At 37.5% G+C, this 21,567-nt stretch overlaps 1 protein-coding gene across 4 annotated transcripts in view; it reads left to right on the top strand.

The window, feature by feature from the left end:
• Window positions 1–7,286: 7,286 nt before the first annotated feature.
• Window positions 7,287–21,567, top strand: part of Nvy (CBFA2/RUNX1 partner transcriptional co-repressor nervy) — a 43,793-nt gene continuing 29,512 nt past the window's right edge. The window contains exon 1 of one of the 4 annotated variants that reach the window (XM_072898854.1): window positions 7,287–9,045. Coding sequence is in view for 3 of the 4 variants with exons in the window: in XM_072898855.1 (XP_072754956.1) it covers window positions 14,259–14,276 (18 nt within the window). In the remaining variant the exon portion in view is untranslated. Of the gene's footprint in view, window positions 9,046–13,006; window positions 14,277–21,567 lie in introns of those variants that run through there. The other 3 variants (XM_072898855.1, XM_072898853.1, XM_072898852.1) reach the window with 3 other exon arrangements.

The raw sequence follows: 21,567 nt of genomic DNA, 5'->3' as shown, positions 1-21,567 counted from the left end.
TTAGTGGGAACTATTTTCTCTCTTAAAGGTCCCGTCCCAACTGCTTGCGCAATTCATTTGCCGCTATTGCGGGTATTGCACGTGCGTGCTAACGCGCCCAAGAAGAATGCATTTCGAGAAAGAGAACAAGAGGGGAGGGAGAGAGAAGTGGAACAGGAGAGTCGGCCGTGGCGGTTAACTGCACTCCCGATAAAACGCGGAAACAGCTGTTTAATCTTATCCGGTCCACCTGCGCCGCACGCTCGATATTTACTTTCATTCTTCCAGCGCGTCGCACGCGCATGCAGCACACGCCTCTGGGAGGAACATGCGTCCTTTGTTGACACAAGCATAACAAGGCTTGTTTCCACCAGTCGTGGAACACGTGCGCCATCACTGAAATAGTTTTGGGTTGGGTGCAAATTTGATAACGATGCAACATACCTATTCTCTCGATAGCTTGTAAAAAATCTTTCAAACAGTCTGCAATATAAAAAAGGTATATTTCTGTGTATTTATGCATTTTTCTAATTTAAAATTAGGAAAAAAATATGTGAAAGGTAACTTTAAGTTAAGGAAAATAATGCATAAATATATCTTTCCACGTCTTTTGAATCTGTTAAAATTTCGCAAATTTTTTAAATTTTATAAGATAATTGAGAAATGTATATAGAATTTTTAATTTTACTTCTCTCTTTCTCCCTTTCGCAACATAAAGAAAACTGTATCGGGCGAGATGCCGCGGAGAATTCAATAAGAACGGAAAGACATAAGAGAGCCGTGAACGTTAAAGTCTTTGTAAAGCCGATGGTGTGTTTGAAGGCCCGCGATATTCTCGTTCTCTTTTACGGGAGACTTTAAGTCTAGTTGACGCGGGTACAACGGCGACCGATGCAAAGTAATACAAAAGCGTGCTTGGAACACGCCCGCTAACTCGTCGGAGAGTGTCACCGGCAGTACTGCGGATTGAACTTTTCCAAGAGCCTCGGACAGGCTAAAGAAAACGCGCGGGAAGAGAAGACGGTAACCGGAAGAAGAGCGGCACTCGGGAGAGCAAAGCTCCTGGAGACGATTAAAATCTCGCTCTGGATGGTTATTATGAGATACGAGAAGAAATATATAAGTTTTCCTTTTCTATTTTTTCTTTATCTCTTTAATAAACATGGCTGATAGAATGGATGATTTAGTATCAATAGCATACGTTTAACGTTAAATGTCATCTAATTCTCATTGTCAGTTCAATTTTTTAAAATTCAATTGCTCAGACGTGAGACAGTTTTATTCTTCTATGCACGATAAATATATGTATACATTTTTTTAATGCTTCATACTGAAACTTTTTTTAACATTTACTTTGTAAAACCGATTTAGATATCTAAATAATTAGTGTATTAATTATCTCGGTCTTAAGATAATCATTATTTTCTTTTCTGTGTTTGTTTTCCTTACTAGCTTTATTATGTCACGATTTTTTTTTTTAATCTGGAGACTCGAAATCTAATTGTAAGATTAAATTTTTCTACATCACTTCATCAGAGCTTGATCTTGAGTCCAGATGTTTTGACATATAGATATCACAGTACCTGTTTTCCTAAATTCTAATTTTGGCTTCCACGTGCGAAATGTCTGTTTTTTTTTTCAATCATAGTTCTGGCATCCAGGTGCGAAATGTCCTCTTCCGTTGATCAAACGAGCACATTTAGTGTTAAAAATAAATGTTAGTGCTATGCCGAGACAAGATTCGAGATATATGAGATGCTATTTAAAAGAGTTTTTTTTTTTAGAATATAATGATTTTTCATATGTGCAGAGGCACATTCTTTAGATACCGACTTATATATAGTAACTTTTATTACTAATATGACATATATATTTCTCTCTCTTTTTCTCTCTTTCTTCCTTCTCTGCGTGTCCACGCTTAGATAGTCTTTCGATATAATAAAATCTCATCTTCCCCTCTCTATCGAAGCTAAAGGATTCCTCCGTCGCTCTCGCTTTCTCGGCCAACGCTTTTTTTCCTCCAGCGCGTACGGGCGACAGAGCGGCGAGGGCTTTGTAAAATCGGTGGATCCGGCGGCCTCTCCCTCGCCGGAGGAGTGACTTCGTGCTATTGACATCCGCTTCTCGTGGTATCGACATCCCGGTACATGCCCGCCCGCGCCGGGAGCACGATTTCGCGTCACTTCCAGAGAGCGAGAGCATGAGAGAGAAACAGAGAGGTGCAGAGAGAGAGAGAGAGAGAGAGAGAGAGAGAGAGAGAGAGGGAGAGCGTGGGATGCGAGAGAGGGTGCACTAGCCCGTTGGGACGATCACTGGCTCTGCGTCGGTGTAATTTTGCACGAGTGCGAAAATTACACCGCGCCGCGGCGCCGATAAGTCGTAAATTACGGGCACGTAGGTGGACGATCGCGTGTAAAACGCGGCCGTGGTCGGTCCTGCGATTGACGCCATCACCGCGCTTAAACTTACGGCCGTACGTCGAATAAATCGGAATTAGCGTTTAATCACGTACGTCCGTTCGATACGCGCTACCGGAGAGAGTTGGTAATTGGGTCTCGAAATTCCCGAGTTTGGTAAAATCGCGAACGGCTTGTCTTCGGTTCGATTGCTCTTGACGTTCTACAATTATTTCACTATAATAGGTATATCGTTTTCTTGTCTCCGCCAACTATATTTTAAATTATAAAAATTCTTTTCCCCCTTTTTTTTCTTTATTTCCCTTTAATTTTTAATAGCTTTTCTCTTCTATATATTGTTTAAAGATTTGCAACTTACGAATGGCTCGAATTGTTCCACGTGACGAAATTCGAGGATTGCATTTAATGGCAATTTGGTTTTCTCATATGCGATATATATAGATCATTTATAATAATGTATCATGTATCAAAATTAATTGATGCCATCATAATTTATAGATGATACGTACCGCGCATTGTTGCAGTGTTTATGTCACGTATTTCGTGCATAGAGTTGGATATGATACGAAAAAGAATAGAACACTTGTCATAGCATATAATAATGCTGTTCAAATACATAATTATCAAAATAAAAATCAATTGCTTATATGGATTCTGATATGAAAAATGGAAAAAAGTATTATATTTAATTGTATAAAAAAAGGAATTAATAAAATTATAAAATTGTATAAATTTTTTTATTTTTTGAAAAATTTCGTGAAATTTTGATAATAATTGTTTAAACTATCAACTTCACTAATGAATCAAGTTGACTATAATTTATTAGGTGTAATTTTAATATCCTTTCTTCACATACACACACACACACACGCACACACACACAGGCGTGCATGCGCGTCTGTTATTTTGCTAGAAAATATTGAGTTATAATTAAATGAGTTTCGAAAACTTTATCTTTTTTATGGAGTTTGAGAAAGCGTCCATTCACGTCAGCACCACTTGACTTAAGATTTCTTCTACTTTGGCTAATGTCTCTCAGTCAGCGCTGGAATTGAAATCAATCAAATTATCATGAAATGCTCGCGTTGAATTTTCGGGATTTAATCACATGTTTCTATTATTAATTTCATTTAATTAAATCAAATTTTGCTAATTAATTAAATTAAATTATTATTATGTGCTATTGTCGCAATATTATTTACAAAGATGTGAAGAAAAGTGTAGCATCTAATAAATATTTTTTTTTAAATAAGAATTTTCTAGTTTATCGAAAAGCTCTTACACATAGACACACACGCACGCACGCACGCACGCACGCACGCACGCACGCACGCACGCACGCACGCACGCACGCACGCACGCACGCACGCACGCACGCACGCACGCACGCACGCACGCACGCACGCACGCACGCACGCACGCACGCACGCACGCACACACGCACACACACACACACACACACACATATATATATATATATATAATATTTTAAAGTTTATTATAATATAATATTTATTTATTTTCATATGACATAATTAAAATAATTTACAATGTCACTTTATTAACAGAAAAACTTTTCGCTTCAATAGGAGAAAAGTCATCATTCATTCAACGAGCGAGTGAATCTCGAACTTTATTTGAGTATCTGGTCGATGTATAGTAATGTTCAAGTCGAAAATTATTCATTCTTATTCTGTGTCCCTCATTATTATTCTCGTCTTGCTCTTGCAATCCGCTAAAAAGTTTTATAAATTTTATAGTATATTTAAAATATCCGTTGCTTCATTAACAAGGAAATAGTTTCAAGCATCTTTCTATTATTGAGAGAAAAGATACTATATTTATAAAAGACTTTTTTTTAATTACACTTTTTAATTCATCATTTAGATAACTCTATAATGTAAAAACTATTCAATTTATTTTACATTTTTAAGAAATAATAATTACATTCTGTGTCTCCATTTAAATTGTCGGTGCAGACAGAAAAAGTGAAGAATTATTTTTGTAGGTTTTACAAGATCAAATAGATTTTTCAAAATCTGTATGTCGACGTGAAAATTATTCGAATCTGCCACTTTGATTTACCAAAGTTACGCGGACGTAAACTTGATAATCATGTGTATGTAGATTTGCTACTACAGCGAAGACTCAGGGGAGGATCATACGTAATGTCTGTATCAGGTCGAATGATTTGCTATTCGCGCGGCTCGGCGGTTCCGGTTGCCCGCGCCGGGGAAAACTTAGATTGCTTCGCAGACTAATTCCTATGGGAGCGCCCGCGCTAATTCGACGTCGAAACTCGCAGCGTGTCATACCTGAAGCGGCTCGATAAATTACTCGCCGTCCATCCAATTACCAGCGACGTGCCTGCAGCCCGCTTCGTCATTCCCGGTGACTGCGGCGCGAGCTCGTTCGATTCTTGTTTCACCCGTTTTGTCGGTCGGCGACGCACATTTATGGTGAGAGGGGGTGGGGGGGCAACCCAGTTTCGGCTTCTACCGAGCGTCCACTTGGGTATTATCCTCCCCGAGAAGATTCATCTTTAATTTTTTTTTTTTTTTAACTAAAAACGAATGCTCATCTCGCGCGTGTCTGATGACGGATCAACCCTTAATGAAGTCGAAGCTCAAGAAAAGCTCGACGTGGCACCTGATCGCGTGCAGATGGGACTTGGAAATCTCGCGTCAGCGCGCGTATGCACGAGTGTGTACGTGGCGATGACAGGGTGGCGTGACGGAGTGCTAATAATACGTATAATAGGTCGGCGACGTGGTGCGCGCGCGCGAATTTGTGCCGATAAACGCGCACGTCCGTACACCGCCTGTAATATCCGTGTCCACACACATACACACATGTCACTCTAAGCAACGAGGCACGCACGTGTCCGTGCATTCAGAAATGTTAAATCAGCGCGGCGAGTGCAATGGAGATTGGGAACAAATTCCTCTTTTCAATATTGGGTATTTCAATAATTTTTTAGATTAAGGATGTTTAGCACCTACAATCGGAGCAAAAAGTAGTCGAAATTGACGAATATATACTTTTCTCATATATCTTAGTATATGATTATTATAAAGATTGCATAAAATCTTATTATTTATTCATAGCTAGAAATGTATTTTCTAACTTCTGTTGCTTTTTTTCGGAGAATTTTCATGTTTCTTAAATTATAATGAGAAACTTTTATCATTGACGGTACCTTGATTTCAACATTACAGCACAAAATTTGAATTATAAAAATAAAAGAATTTACTCGTACAGAGTAAATTAAAATGACAGAATAAAAATTATAATAGTGAATAATGACAAAATATAGAAGATTTTGAACTATTTCTTTGATAATTTTAATAATTTGTCATTTCTCCGAGAAGAAAGAAATGTGGCAACATGGTAATTCTTCATAAGTTGGTCAAATTGCAAATTGACGTATGAGACCTAGTCGCTTCTCGCTTACATATTTGTATATACATACAATCGGACCTCTTATCCTACGACATTCGGTCCGGAATCTTCCCCTTAAACCTCTGATCCTACGACAAAAATTCGAGAGTGGGGATATAATTCCCCTTTCGCGGTCGTAGCATGAGAGGATTTTTTTGTCATAGGATAAGAGGTTTCGTAGCATAAGAAAGTCGTAGGATAAGAGGTCCGACTGTAGACTGTAGAGGCTTCTTCAGATGAAAAGATAGGTTATTTAAAATGTCAAAAGAAGGCTCAGCTGAATGCTATGTTGCCACGTTTTCACAATAAATAATATGTCATCTCGGATAATAGGACGAAATTGAGAAAATTATATTCAATATCTTTTGAACTAGTCAGTACTTGACCAAAATTATGTGATCAAATATTTCCTCTATATTTAAACTATATTTTTGCAAATTTTGAATAAATTCCTATTATTATTTCTATTTATTTTAGCTCTTACATCAACACGATCACAGATTTTTTATAAGATAGAAAATCTGTAATCGTATCAATTTAACGGCTAAAAAGGACAGAAATAATTATATTTATACTTATTTATATAAATAATTATATTTATAATAATATCGACGGGTAAATTCATTGCAAATTAAAATCCTTATAACTTTTGATTGCTTCAGTGAATCAACTGCAGGTTTTTTTATAAGTCTCTGAACATGTATCAGAACAATCTGTGCAAATTTTATTAAATTCCTATATTTTTAAAAATAGGTACCAAACATCCTTAACTTTAAATTAATGTCTCTCTCTATATCGCGCTGCGTTTAGGTTTCCTCAAATTCTTAACAAAACATTACATTAAAATTCTTGAATAGTACACTCTTCAAATTAATTGTAGAATAAGGATTTTCATATATTATTTAAATATAGGTAAATTAATCTGTGACAGACATGTCAATTTCTTATAGTTTAGAAAGAAAGTTTGAACTCTCATTAGTTTTGAATGATCTATAATTTCAAGATGTGTAGTACAAGTCTCTTCCAGCATACTGTCGTTGTCACAAAATGTTTTAAATCCTTCTATCTCATTTGACAAATCACGGATTAACTCGAAGCGGCGAATGCAACGCGATGGATGGATGACGAGTCTCGAGAATTCCCGCGTGTGAACCGATCAATGCTGAACCCGTCGAAGCGGGTTGGATGGTCGATGGCACGTCTTCCGCGTCCTCCACAAAGACAGCTGGCGCGATTGTGGGTCGACGAGCATTCCTCGTCAGCGGCCGAGTTTGAAAATCGGTCACAGGTCGGTGCTCCCGCGCTGATGCGCTCGAAATCGAGGCGGACAGCTTTCTGCTCGATAAAGGAATGTCGTTGCGACGTTAACGTGATTTGAATTTCTTTTCGATGATATATATATATATATATATATATATATATATATATATAAAATTGTTAAACTGATCGAGCAATCTATAAAAGCAGTCTATAAAGATCTCTGAACATAATAATATTTTTAGGTTAATCTTGATTCATTCTTGTGTATTTTGGTTCGAAGAAATCTGGCAAACTTTTGATCGTAATTTCTCGTGTTTAATGCGACAATTGAGACTCACGCATGCAGATTCTCGAATCTTTTTCGATCACGCTGAGATTCCACGGTGATCGATGTCGCACCTGGTGTAAAAGCGGAGCGTTAAAGGAACGACGCAGGATTCAAAGTGAGGTGCGATGAGGCTACACACCCTGGTGTCGAGGAATGGGGGCGAGGTACGGGAGGCCAAGCTATTTCTCAGCTTCAGCGGCAGAGCCTTTCTTCGCGGGAATATATCGACACGTCAGGAGCACACTGGCCCGTTTACAATATCGCGTATAGGAACGTGCGCGCGCCTACATTTTGGTCGTCTCGCACCTCGTCGGCGAGAAACATCGCTCTACGATGATTTCGCATCGATCTCGTGCGGTTCTCTGGATCGAAAAGTAAATTCTAGAAAAACGTTTAAGAAAATCACTGTTTTTCAGTAATAAAACAGAAATTTATCTAATTTCAAGTATACAACATTATTTTAATAATCAGGAAAAAAAACAAAGTTATAAAGTAGCGCAAAATATATACAAAATATCGGTTGTTATTATTAGAATACAGATACCTATTTTCAAAGGAAATAAAGACACGTGTAAAATTATATTTGCTTCTCTAAAGCTTCAAATGTGCGTAATGATATAATCTGTGATAAAAGTTATTGGGAAAATGTATTTCGCGATTTCTCGGGAAAGATATAGGTATAAATAAAGACGTGTAGTTATGAAATCATTCTTCCAAACATAAATTTCCGGCACTTGGAACTCCTTCTTCACGGATACATCATCCCGGAACCGACCTGCTGGATCGTTTCAATTCGCGAAATCCGTGGAGCATTCCGACCTCTGAAATAACTCTGCCAGGTGCCTGGCAAATTGTTTTCGTCGGCGCGCAATTCCGGGGGATCATCGCCGACCGCGCCTGCAGGAAGAGGGTATCGCAGGTTAAGGCCGGCCGGAGGTTGCGTGGTGGAGATTAGCAAACCGCATGACCGCCTCTTCCTCTTTACCTCCTCCGCCACCGGCTGGCTGGCCGCCTGGCGTCGTCCTTTCGGTTCTCCAGCGAGACTCTCAGTTGGCCGTCGACCGCCGTTCGTGCGTTGCGCTTGTTCGCGCCGCTCCGTCGTCGTTTCCAGACTCGCTCTTCGTCGTTTCGACATCAACCCTTCGTGTTCTTCGTTTATATTCAATGAAATTTATTTTTCCTCACCCTCTCCTGAACGAAATTTTCTACCCATCTCTATTTCCTTTCGTTCTTGTTTGAAAATTTTCCTCTCATCTCCATGGATTTTGAAAATTTTTTTTCGTATTCGCGCGTCTCGCAATTTCCCTCTTCATCTTCGTATTGAGAATCATCGGCTTCGTTTTTTTTTTTTTTATAGCGCGTTCGATCTAACGCGCGAGATTATCTCTCGAGACCGAAAAGGCTCGAAAAGCGTGGCACGAGAAGCGTGCATTTTCATATGATGAGGTGCATCGTCGACTCAGCTCGCTCGCGAGAGCACCTACGGCGCTCGTGAAAATCCACGATCGTTGTGCGAAAATTGTGACTGATCGACAGGCCATTGCCTTCCCTGGATTTTTTTGCGGTTTAATCTGACACGCTGCGTGAACATCGATCACGAAAAAAAAAAACAGGCAGAAGGTGAGAATCTGCTACAGCTATCTGTCATTCGAATTTTCTCTGGCAATCTATTTTTTTTACGTCCATAATTGTTGTGCGGCGAAGATCTTTATAAAGCGATAAAAAAATTAAGATTACGCGTGCAATATTTTTGTGATTAAAAAATTTTTTCAAATTAAAAATGAATAAACAAAATATTTAAATTTATTTCTGTGCATTTCTCTATTTCTCTTTTTATAAAAATATTTATCTTAATTATCATGTTTCGATAAATGGAAATTATAAATGATTTTTTTATCTTATTATTTTTGTATAAAAAGTATATAACATAATTCCCTGAATAAGAATAAGAGAGAGAAAGAGAGAGAGAGAGAGATAGGGCTATATTTATGATACTAGTATATAGTGTCACATGTTTATGAAATGAATTGTATATTTACTTCCTTTAAACAAGTCTTCTACATGTAAGACAGTATTATAGATAACTGCATGATGATATGTCTATTGTGGACATATTAATATGCATACATAATTTCTAATTAACGATACAAGAAATAATTATTTGACATATATTAATATGCATGATTTTTACAATAATACATTATAATATTTAATAAGAAATAATTATTAGACAGAACGTCTCTTTCCTATGAGAAACGAGACATTCTGTATGTAATTTTGTATGTAATTCTTGGAAATGTAGACTTGGATACTCAAGTAATGAAAATGACAGGTATAACCACACGTGTGTGACTACATAAAGTTCGCGTTACAAAGCTATGGGGCCTCGCACCGTGAGGAAAACGTGATAACTAGGAAATCGCGTGCCGCACTAAACTACTGTCATTTCAGCCGTCGTTGAAACGATACGACTATGTTGCAACTTTTACCAAAAGAGCTCTACTGCTGCGCGATGCTATTGTATCGATCAATTCTGTTATTAATTCGAAATATCGTATCTTGACCTTTTCAGCCATATTCAATCAATTTTTCATTGATTCGATACGTGAAACCACGCAAACTACGCTATCATTTTGCGCACACTATGTATAGAAAATCGCAAAATTTGTTAATCCTTTCAATCCCTCCATTTCTGGATTGAAATGTAGAAAGTGTTTTATTTGTAATATACAGATCTGTAATTTTTAAGAGCACTCAAAAATATTGTCAAAAATTCCTAAACCGCCTATGATATGATGCAGCATAAAAAGTTAAAAAAGAATATTACTCTTCAGAACTTCCGAGACTCGAAAGAGAGTTAGTAATAGTTTACCAGGCTTAACCCAACTAAAGAATATCTTTCGAGTACAGTATTTCCTTGTTAACAGAAAGACTTTTTGCTTCATTAATAGAAAGAAAATTATTCCGCGCCTCCTCCTCCTTTCCTATCTTTTTTTGCGCGAGCGAGTGTCGGACCTCACCTGAACATCTGGTCGACATCTGGCAGCGCTCTAGCTTTGATGCCGAAAAATATTCGCTCTTATTCTCCATCACTTGTTCTTATTCTCTTATTCTATTCGCACTTTCGCTCTCAGCGAGGCGCCGGGGAGATTTATAGAACAGGTATTTTGGAAGGTACGCTGGCTTCATTAAGAGAAAACGATCGACACCTTTTGGTTAATGAGGAAATTCTGTCTTATTATCTTGATATGCTATATTTTTAAAAATACCCGTTCTATTGATCGGATTGTAATCGAGTCGTGAGAAATAATCGCTCGCGATACCCAACGCCAAGCTGTCGTGAATATATCGTCGAGAGAATTTACCGTGTCGAACACACCGGAGAATCGAGCCATCGAAACGCAAAGAGTACATGTATATAACGCCGACGAGGAAGGAGGGAGTTGATGCGGGGGAGGGAATAAGGGGGGAGGGGAAGTGGATGAATCGCCGCGGGGCAAAGACTGCCGGAGGGAACTTTGAGTTTTCTTCGACGGGGAGCGCGGAGATAAGGACCGAACAAGCGCGCGACGAAAACCCCTGTCAGGTGCATCCTTTCGCACGATGTTTGCCAATAATCGGTTCCCCAGCGCACGTCACGATTAACCGTGGCGGAAACACGCGGTGGGTACGAATTCGTAGCGTACTTCCGCAATGTTGGCGCGAGCCGCGCTTGTCGATCTTTGTGCTTTCATCCCCTACGTTTATATCCCCATTCCTCCGATATCTCGTTGTTTAAGCGTGGTTTATGCGATATTTTTTACTAGCTATTAGCATGCTAGTGCGGTAGCACTAGCAGCAAATAAACTTGAAATATCTATTTAACTTGACTATATATGACGATATATGATATATGTATATATGATGTATGTGAGAGAGAGAGAGAGAGAGAGAGAGAGAGAGAGAGAGAGAGAGAGAGAGGAAAAACATGCTGGTTTACTAGTATTTAAAAATACGATATTTTTTTACTAGTTGCTAGCATGCTAATAGCTAGTAAAAAAAAAAACATTGTATAAACCGCGTTTTACACTGTACAAATGGTGTAGTTGTTATCTCATCCAAGCCCCAGCTTATGTACCTCATCAGCTATTATATATATATATTAAAAAGCGTATCAATTTAAACACATCGAAATAAAAGTTAATGTATTTTACTAAAAAGTAACAAGAAAGAGTATCATTATCAAGAGAATCATGTAATAATCACATAAAATATCGTTTACGATGCAGTCGTAATATTATTTTGTGACAGTTCTGTTTGATTTAACATCATAATCAAAAATCTTTTCCTGTGTCATGTAGCTGCGTACTCGTGTACTTTTCGAAAACTATCTCATAAATCTTTGTAGTGGCTCGTTGAGAACGAGAGCGGGAACAAGATTAGAATAAGAACGAGCTACTTTTCTCGGATGATTCGTGTGTATGTGATTCTAATATTCTTTTATAAACGTATGTTTTTATTCGGATCGGACAGTTATCTCGGAAGACACAAAAGAATTTTAAATTAAAATAAAAGGATGAAAGTGAGAATAAAAATAAAGATAAACGAGATTAGTCATCATTCGGTATTCGTTGAGTAATGAAATCGAAAAAAAAAAAATATTTATATATATATATATGTATGTATGTTTTTTTTCGATTTCATTACTCGACGAGTACCGAATGATGACTGATTGATCTCGCTTATATAATATATAAGCGAAATTGAGGCATAATTCCGATAATTTTGACGCACATAATGCGATTTAATATCTATTTTTCTACAGCACGCAAAAAAAAAAAACTTTGGCGACGTCACAGACATAATGAAAATACAGTAAACTTCCATAAAAATAATTAGCGACGCGATTCGCAATGTTAGTCAACCGAGAAGCATAAGCAATGCGCTACTTTAATGCAATAATGCATCGAGGTTCTGCAAAAGTTGGAAGAAAACTTTAAAATTATTGCCATTTATAATATTTCCGCTGATTGTGAGAATTAAAAAGAGTGTTATTTAATAAATCGATTACATTAGATACATTGATTAATTTAATAAAGGAGGATGCTAAAGTAGAAGCAAAGACACGGATCTCGATGTAAAAATCTGGATGAATGTACATTTGGTTTTTAAATCGGGAAATGTAGTCGACGTGATGCTTTAAGAAAGAGCATCGGAACTTATATGTAAATCATACCGTGAACCGTCAACAAGACAAGTAAAGGTTGAGTGTTACGAAATTCGATTACTATATGTAGATATACACGGAGGAAGGAATGATTTCGATTGTCAGTCGGTTGCAGAAAAATTTATTTACACTCAAGATTTTGATCCGGTTGACAATTGAAAGAGAAAGATATTGACATAGATAGATAAGTATTTATAACATTTATAATATGAACAAAACAAATCTAGGGAATCGTTCCGGAAGATGTTGAGACTTACATGCTTGAAAGGAATTGACAAGATGAATTCTAGTAGTAAAATTCTATATTGACGTCATATTTCTATGATTTATCAACGCCAATAGTCCAAATTAAGATAATAATAAGTCTAAGTACAGATACATTCAGTGAAGTTCTAAATTATAAAAATATAAATAATCTATACATATATTGTGTGTAATAGTTTTTATCTTGTATTCTCTTCTTCTCCTTCTCTCTTATTTATCATCTTAATTAGATTACAGCTTTTCCTCGTTAACAGAAAGACTTGTCGCTTTATTAACGAAAAGAAGATTTTCTTCCCTCGTTTTATGCGAGCGAATCTCGAGTCTTATCTGAGTATCTGGCCGTCATCTGGCAGCGTTCTAGTTTTGTTTAATGCCGAAAATTGTTTGTTCTTATATTCTTTCTTACGCCGTTTTTGCTCTCGTTTTCGCATGCTGTGCGAACCGAGATATTCGCCGAGTTATATACATTGTATATATACTTCAAACATTTTTCTATCCAACTGAATTTCAATGATTTTATTTCATAGACTTTATTTCAATTATGCATATTAGAAATTATATAATAAAATTTATAATAAAAGTTGTAACTATTATGAAAAAAATCGAGTCAGTAGATTTTGTTACACGTTTAGTTAATAAAAATTATCCGAATAAAGCCGTGTTCAACGTCATGTTAATAAGCAGAATCTCAACTATTTATTAAAATTACTTTTATATATAAAGAGAACGAATTTTCAACATTTTATTTTATATTATTGAAAAAATTATTTGCGAATGATTTCTCGCTGTTTTAAATGTCGGCCACATGTTTAAAGTAAAAGCCGAGACTTGGACACTCGAGAGATGAGGGAAGAGAAAGAAGGGGGAGAGGATGATTTTCTTTCTGTTAATGAAGCGAAAAGTTTCTTTCTTTTAACGAGGAAATACTGTATATCGATTAACTGTTGGCAACAGAAGAGAGGCGGAGGAAAGCTTGTCAGGGGCTGCGGCGTGGCTTTGGCTTTCCTATATTATTAATCTTTCTCTTTCTGCCTCCCTTTAGCTTTCTCGCGCACTCACTCTATCTCTCTCTCTCTCTCTCTCTCTCTCTCGCTCGCTCGCTCTCTCGCAGCCCACCCTGGTGGTGGTTGCCTTCCGCTTTTGCCCGTCGTCTCGCCCCTCACCTACCCCCGACGAGCTCTGTCTGCCGCTGCTGCTCCGCTCGACCTGCCATATACGCGTCCGTCGAGTCAGTCAGGTGTTGCGGGCAGCTTCCGCGCTTCAAAGAGAATCAAGAGTTACGGCCGGGGAGAGACCCGAGCCACCGCTCGTTCTCTCCCGGTACCTTTCAGTCTCTCTCGCCAGTACCTTTGGTTACGTTGCGATGCGCATCGTACCGTCCGTGAGTTACTTTTTCCGGATATAGTATGTAATTAGTGCGTGCTTACAGTGGCACATAAGTTCTGCGAACTGATGATGTTTCCATCGTGAGAAAAACTCCGGACTGCTCCGTGAATAAAACTGGGTTCTCCAAAGGGCTAAATATAAATGAAAATACAGAGAAGAATTAGAGTATGATGCAATAAACACTTTCGGAAATGAAATAACATATTAATAATGTATAAAAAGAGAGCCAACCAAGTATAATCGCAGGAAATTGAGAAATATTTTTTTCCCATTTTATAAGCCGCGAAATAATTGAATTGCCGCATATGTCGTCGAGATTGGTTGCACCGATTCGCAATGGCGAAATAGATTCATACTTCACTGGTCTATAGAAATGTCAGCAATTGTATCGTTATACTGTTGCTACCTATTCTCGCGCACCTAAACGTTTAACAGCTCCCGCGTAGTTAACCACGTGTCCGACAATTTTCACTGACACTGACGAACCGGCCGCACATTGGCGCACCTGTGAACGCCATCCGATATTTTCATGGATATATTAAGTATCGATCGATCGATTGTTGCGTCATTCACATGGAACAGATTAGAAAAAGCGAACCGCGATGTAATTCCGTATAGGTATTATAAAATGGATTGTACAATTAAAATATACATTAGTGAATAAAATTTTTTTTCTGGTTTTATATTTTTTTAAATTTTATAGTAAGAGTCATATGCACGTTTTTTATAAATATATAATTTTTTTTCTTTTTACTTTTTCTGTATTATGAACATGAAAATTATAAATATACATGACATCTATATTAAAAATATAATAATCATAATTTTACAGAAAGTAATGGTAATAATAGTTTATTTTTTTCAAATTATAAACTTTACAACATCAGAATATACTTAGAAGTATAAATTTATATATAAATATAATATAGATAATAAAATTATAATATAGTATAGATAATAAAATTTATTATTATCTGAACTTCTTGCATGTTATAAAATGCCATGTACAATAAATGTAAGTAAAACCATTGTAAAGCCACGAATTCATATTTATAATATAACTATGACGGCTACGAAACCGAAATTGCCCAAAATTTGGGCTTAATTATCAGCGAGAAATGACATACAGTGTGTTATTATATACGTCCTGCAATTTGTTGACTGTTATTGTTAGCATTGAATGACATGGTCTTTTTGATCAATTAAATAATGTTTCACTTGAAAATGATCGTATATCTTTGCTATAAATTATAATTTCTGAGAGAAATATTTTATAATGCTAATAATACATTAATTGTAATAAAAATTTTTATAAATAGACATATATATATATATATATATATATATATATATATATATATATATATTTCAATTTTTTTATCTAAACAGAAACAAAATCTTTTTATAATTTTTTAAAACAAGATGTAAATCAGATGTAATGATTAATCATCTCATACATTTATAACCATAAGTAATCATATAATGCATTGCTATTTGCAACCGAGTGTGAACATTAGTCGTGGATTACAGATTAGTGCCTTATCCGCGAGACAGCCTGTTTAAAAGATAAAACTTTGTAGATACAGAAAGACGACGCGAAACGTTGATGGACCGAAGCGCGATAGTAATTAATTATCCGTGAGCACGACGACGTCCTCGATTATCTTCTCGTTAAATCCACGAAAAAAAGGTTGGATCATTCAACGCGTTTGTACCTGGCTAACCCGATATATATCTCATAAATGGGACAAATCGTTTCGTTAATTGAAAGCGCAGATTTTTTTTGTTCGCGCCGGGAATTAGGTGGGCGCGGTGTGTCGTGCTCCCTTGGAAAAGTTACCGGCATTTTCGAGTTCCACGGGAATTATTATCGTTGGTGCGATTGTGCCGGGCACATTGTGTGTGTCGCACGCGCGCGCGCGCGCGCGCAAATAAAAGAGTTAATTGCGAATATCGGGACAATATTCGGCGTCGCGAAATTCGTTTCCGTTTTAGCATTTCATAATTTTCCCGGCGTTCCCCGGCCATTCCGGTTTAACGCCAAGTGTGTATACAACGCAAGCGGGACGTCAAAAGCGGGTATAACTGCGACGTACCTGCGCATGACATCTTTGTAATGAAACCAAGCAGAACCTTCGCCAAGTAAAGCTTCGATACCATTAACGATGTAACGGTTTCAAACATCGACTCCAAAGAGCAAAGTATTTACAGTTTCGTTCGTTTCTCTCTCTCTCTCTCTCTCTCTCTTTGTTTATTACAAACTTTTTAATTCGCGAAGCCACTTGCATTTTGTCGCGAGAACGAAAATAGAAATTGCAGATTGCAAAAGCACCTAAGATGTAACAGCCTTCTACGCTCAACTGCGTAAGCAATTTATTCGGATCATTACTGAAAATTAATTGCCAAATATCGTTCCACCAGATCAGATATCAATGGATCATTTACTCGCGACTACTAAAAATCCTATCCTTCAATCGTATTTCATCTATCGAATTGCGGTTGATTAACGACAGCTGTCATCTTAAGATCGAGTCTTCCGCTTCGCGAGGACGACGATGACGGAAAGGGAGAAGGAGAGAGAGAGAGAGAGAAAGAGAGAGAGAGAGAGAGAGAGAGAGAGAGAGAGAGAGAGATGCGAGAGAGGGAACGCATCGTCGAGAGAGGTCGACGACGGCGCGACGCGGCTCTGTGCGTGACATTTTTGTAATGAAACCATGCTAAACGCACGTCGCGCGCGCTCGCTCTCGACAGTCAGTACGGTAGACATCTGGCCTGCCTCTCGCGCCTGGCCGTTCTAATATTGGAAATTTCAGAGAGAGAGTACGTATCTGTCTCTTTCTCTCTCTTTCTCTCTTTCTCTCTCTCTCTCTCTCTCTCTCTCTCTCTCTCTCTCTCTCTCTCTCCATCTCTTCGGGGTACCGTACCATGTGCGGGACATATGTATAAACATAAGCCCGAGTCTCTCTGCCGCGAGACGCCGAAACCGTTTCCTTGAAAAACGCGAGCCGCGATCGATCCACGATTATTCGCCTGTTCCCGAACTTTCCCCTTCCGTTCTGTGGTATCTCTCTCCTTGACGGATGTTTTTACGTGACAGAAAGATGTCCTATTTCGTGGAATTGCGATGATTCCAAATCGAATTACTAGAGTACCTCTCCCTATTGTGTTTGGTATACTTATTATTATATTAGCTTTATTATTTTATTTGCAAATTAATTTTTTAAATGCGATTTCTCTTCATGTTATCTGAAAATCATACACGTGATATGAATAATAGTAAACTTTATAAATATTTAAATCATTTCTAAAATAAGATAAAGTAAAAGAAAGCAATCGGTATAAATTATAAATCATCTTAGTAAACAATTTTCTCTTTTTAAAATCTTTTTTCTTTTCCCTCTTGATTAAAACAGACTAAATTTATCTATCTCTATCTCTCTATTTATATATTTTTCTCACTCTTTTTCATCCATGCCGCTTTTTATCCACCGGCTGCGCTGGCCTGTCCGGCACTTTTTTCTTTTTTCTTGCGCCACCGTTAAAAGTGGAGCGAATTTAGCGAAACATTTGATAGAGTCATCCCCGAGTGAATCTTCCACTTTATTTCAAAAACTCGCGAAACGATCGGAAAATCATGTAAAATATCTGTGGGAACGAAAAGGGGAAGTGAGCCTGCTCCCTCGCTTGTTACAAGCGATATCGTTGCAATTATAATAATAAATATAATCAATTAAATTCAGCCCACACAATTGTTATATAATATTATTCGCGACAATAAACGCCGTTTATAATTACATCAATTGCAAGTATAATTAATAAAATTAATTCGGTGCGCCGACATAACATATTTGCAATTCACCGCGACGCCTCCCCTATTCCTTTCACGACTGTCGACATGCCAGTTATGTTAACAACGAAAAAAAAAAAATGAAAAAAGTCGGCAAGAGAGTGCCATCATCCCCGATCCTCATCCTCGACGAGGATCACGCGTTAATGCAACAATTCGCGAGTATCGCGCGCGCGCGCGCGAGGGGAAGCTTTTAGATCCGCGCGTGTAACCACAGCTGCGCGCAATTACGAGCGGGAGAGCCGCGGATTTTCTGCCGCGGCACGTATATCACTTCGCGTAGCGGCACCGTTCTTGTTTGCTTAACTAAGCGTCTTAACGAATTGCCGGAGAGAGACACGCGCGTCTCCCGGCAAGTCGGGGCCAAAGCTCACCTTAACGACGCGACGGGAAGAGGGAGGGAGGGAGGGAGGAGATAGGCTCTCCTCTTCCGTGGCGATCGATCGCAGGTGACATCCGAGTTAATTGCGTTCTCTCAACATCGCGCGACGCGAAAACTGCATCTACGAAAATGCTCGTGGCATGCACCTATGCATGCACCCTTGAATTGCGAGCGTGCTGTTTAACGTTCCAACATCTCATTTTGATTCGTTTTCAAATGAACATTAAATCAAGAATCCATCATCGAAAGAGATTCATTCATATTTTATTCAATCATATTTTGTATAAAAAAAATGTTAAGTTAATATTAAAATATTGTTTTACAAGTGCAATCGATTAAATTCAACGGGAAAGCTAATTGTATTTACGAAAATGCCCGCGGCATTTTGATGCACCTGTCAAACATCTCATTTCGATATATTTTCAAATAAATATCAAGAATTCAAGCATCGAAAAAGATTATCGTCATTCTTTATATTAAAAAAAAACTTAAACGTTAATATTAAAATATTGTTTTATAAGTACAATCGATTGAATCCGCGCGTGTCAACATTATATTGCGATGCAAACCTCGTAATAACCGACTTTCAATTACATTTCGCATCTAACTGCATCTTGTGTAACAGACAGCTGCATGACGGCGCTATAAATGAAGGAAAAATAAATACTCTTTTATACAAACAAATAGCAAAAATCAAATTATTTGCAGCGTTGAATCAAGCAATTAAACGAGCGATGCATCTGCGCGTTAAAGGTAGCTTTTATGTTTTATATTTCAAAGCATGCGTCTTTGAAAGAATCCTATAACCGAATTAATTGCGCGATCTTTTAATAAGATATCTTGTAATGATTTTTTATGCAAGATTATGCAACAGAAAACAGGTGTTTCTCACATGACAATTGTCACTTGTTCTGAATTTCAACAAATACAGACGTTTTGCAAAGTTCTTTTTTCTTTCCTTTTTTCGATAAAATGCAAAATTATATTCAATAATAATATCATTTTTTGTCTTTTTACACAAATTATATATATAATATATAATGTATAGCAAAAGTAATATATAATAATCTTAATTATTAATTCAGTATATTTGCGTAACGTCATAATTAAAGTATCTAGGCTATTGATAAGCAAGGTTATTTCTTTTAATTAATAATTAATAAATTTTATTCGATTATAACATATTATAATTACGGCGTGTTAGTCTTATAGAAGACTAACAGAAGATTGTAAAATACTGCAACACTTGTGCATGTGCGGCGAACGGTTCGCGGACAACTGTAACAACAGAAGAAAGCGGCAATTAAAATTATTGTGACCATCTGTCACAATAAAGATCGACATGTTCGCGACCGCAGATTGTGTCGTGCGTAAATCCGCCGAAACTGCGTAGCGCAACCTTTTTCCATCGTTCGCACGAAATACAGGGGTGGTTTGATTGATGAACGACCGTAGAAGAATCGGAGAGCGTTGTTACGTGACCAGAATATGGGCTGTTGACGCTTTTATTACCGTGACGGTAATCACAGAGCGGCATTTCCAATGATTTCTCCACAAATAGTTTAGTAATTAACGATGATGATTCGTTGATCGTTTTAGGTTGCGTCATAATTATAATTGCGTAAAAAAACTTAAAAATTTTGAGTTGTTTTTTTTTTTTTTTATAAAGAGAATAATTCAATGAAATCTCTAATCTATCGTCTCGAAGCTCGATAAAATTTGTTGCTTTATCACTGCACAGATTTTTTTGCCATAACAACTCGTATGAAATGATTTGATTAATCACTCTCTCTGTCGACATAAAAATTATGAGTAGATCATAATTAATCGCATTACGCACAGAAAACTCGCTCTGGCGCGTTCGTCTTAATTAAACGGAGTGGGAGAGAAATAATTATTGCCAGCGCAGAATCGTTCGACGATTCGCCGGAAACCGAACGGAGACTCGCGTCGAATTTCCCGGTGCAATTACGAGCACGTTAAAACTCGACGGCATTTGGCGACGGCAATTTCGCGCGAAAAATTATAGCGAGTCATCCGAGCGGCCGTTTCTTGGACGCAACGAAGGGCTCGTTTGCATTTCACGTTAATAACGGGACCATGTGGCACCGAAGGCAGCTTGCTGCCACAGCTGTGTGTATGTGTGTGCGCGTCAATAAAATAAAATTCCATCCGGTAGGAACGGCGGCGGTGGTGCGCCACGTGGATCTTAAAGATTACTCGCGTTTCCGCATTCGTGCCATTTAATTTTCCCCAACGTGTAATTTTGCCCGCGTCGAACCGAAAATATCGCAGAGCTCATGCAAATCGCTCGGTCCTAAATCGGATTCGTACAAACACGATTACAAATCGCAGGGGCTATATTTCTCTAACTTTTTTTCATAAATTAGAGATACAATTGCACGAAGTCGATTCTACTTTTTTTGTCAGTTTGCTTTTATCGATTAAACATCGGAGTTGATGTTATATAAGTAATTTTTATTTTTTGTGACTTTTTTGTCCATTTAAATCCATCGATTAAGCCCCAAAAGGGGTCTTCTGTATTCAGAAATGTTTTTTTTTTTCTGACAAAAAATAAACCAATTTTCATGTGTACGCGGACTAACAATAAGCTGCATGTAAGAGAGAAAAGTCGATTACTATAATCAAGTACAGTCAGCAAAAACGGCGCAACGCTGTCCAGGGGAGGAGGCAGGGAATTGTTCGTTAATATTATTTTCTTCAATGGGCACCAATTTCGTTGCAACCATACCGTTTCCGGTGACATTGTTTTGTCTTCGGTCACCGAATAGCATATGCAGTAAAATCGATGCATATGACTTTGCTGGAAATAATAATTGTTGTAGCATTCAATGTAATATCATGCGTTTAAGAAATAATTAGTCTTATTTAAGATTCACCCACAGAATTTAATCTGCATAAAGTTAATGAACTGTTTTTTATATGTAATATTTAAAAAATCTTAAAGAAACAGTGTTAGAATGAAGTTTGATTTAATTTAAAATAATAATACCTATAATAATAAACCAATATCAATTATATAAAATAAAAATATTA

Source organism: Anoplolepis gracilipes, chromosome 9 (assembly GCF_047496725.1).
Source record: "Anoplolepis gracilipes chromosome 9, ASM4749672v1, whole genome shotgun sequence".
NCBI lineage: Eukaryota > Metazoa > Arthropoda > Insecta > Hymenoptera > Formicidae > Anoplolepis > Anoplolepis gracilipes.
Note: the sequence above shows the minus strand (reverse complement) of the source record. Positions and strands in the feature narration are given on the sequence as shown.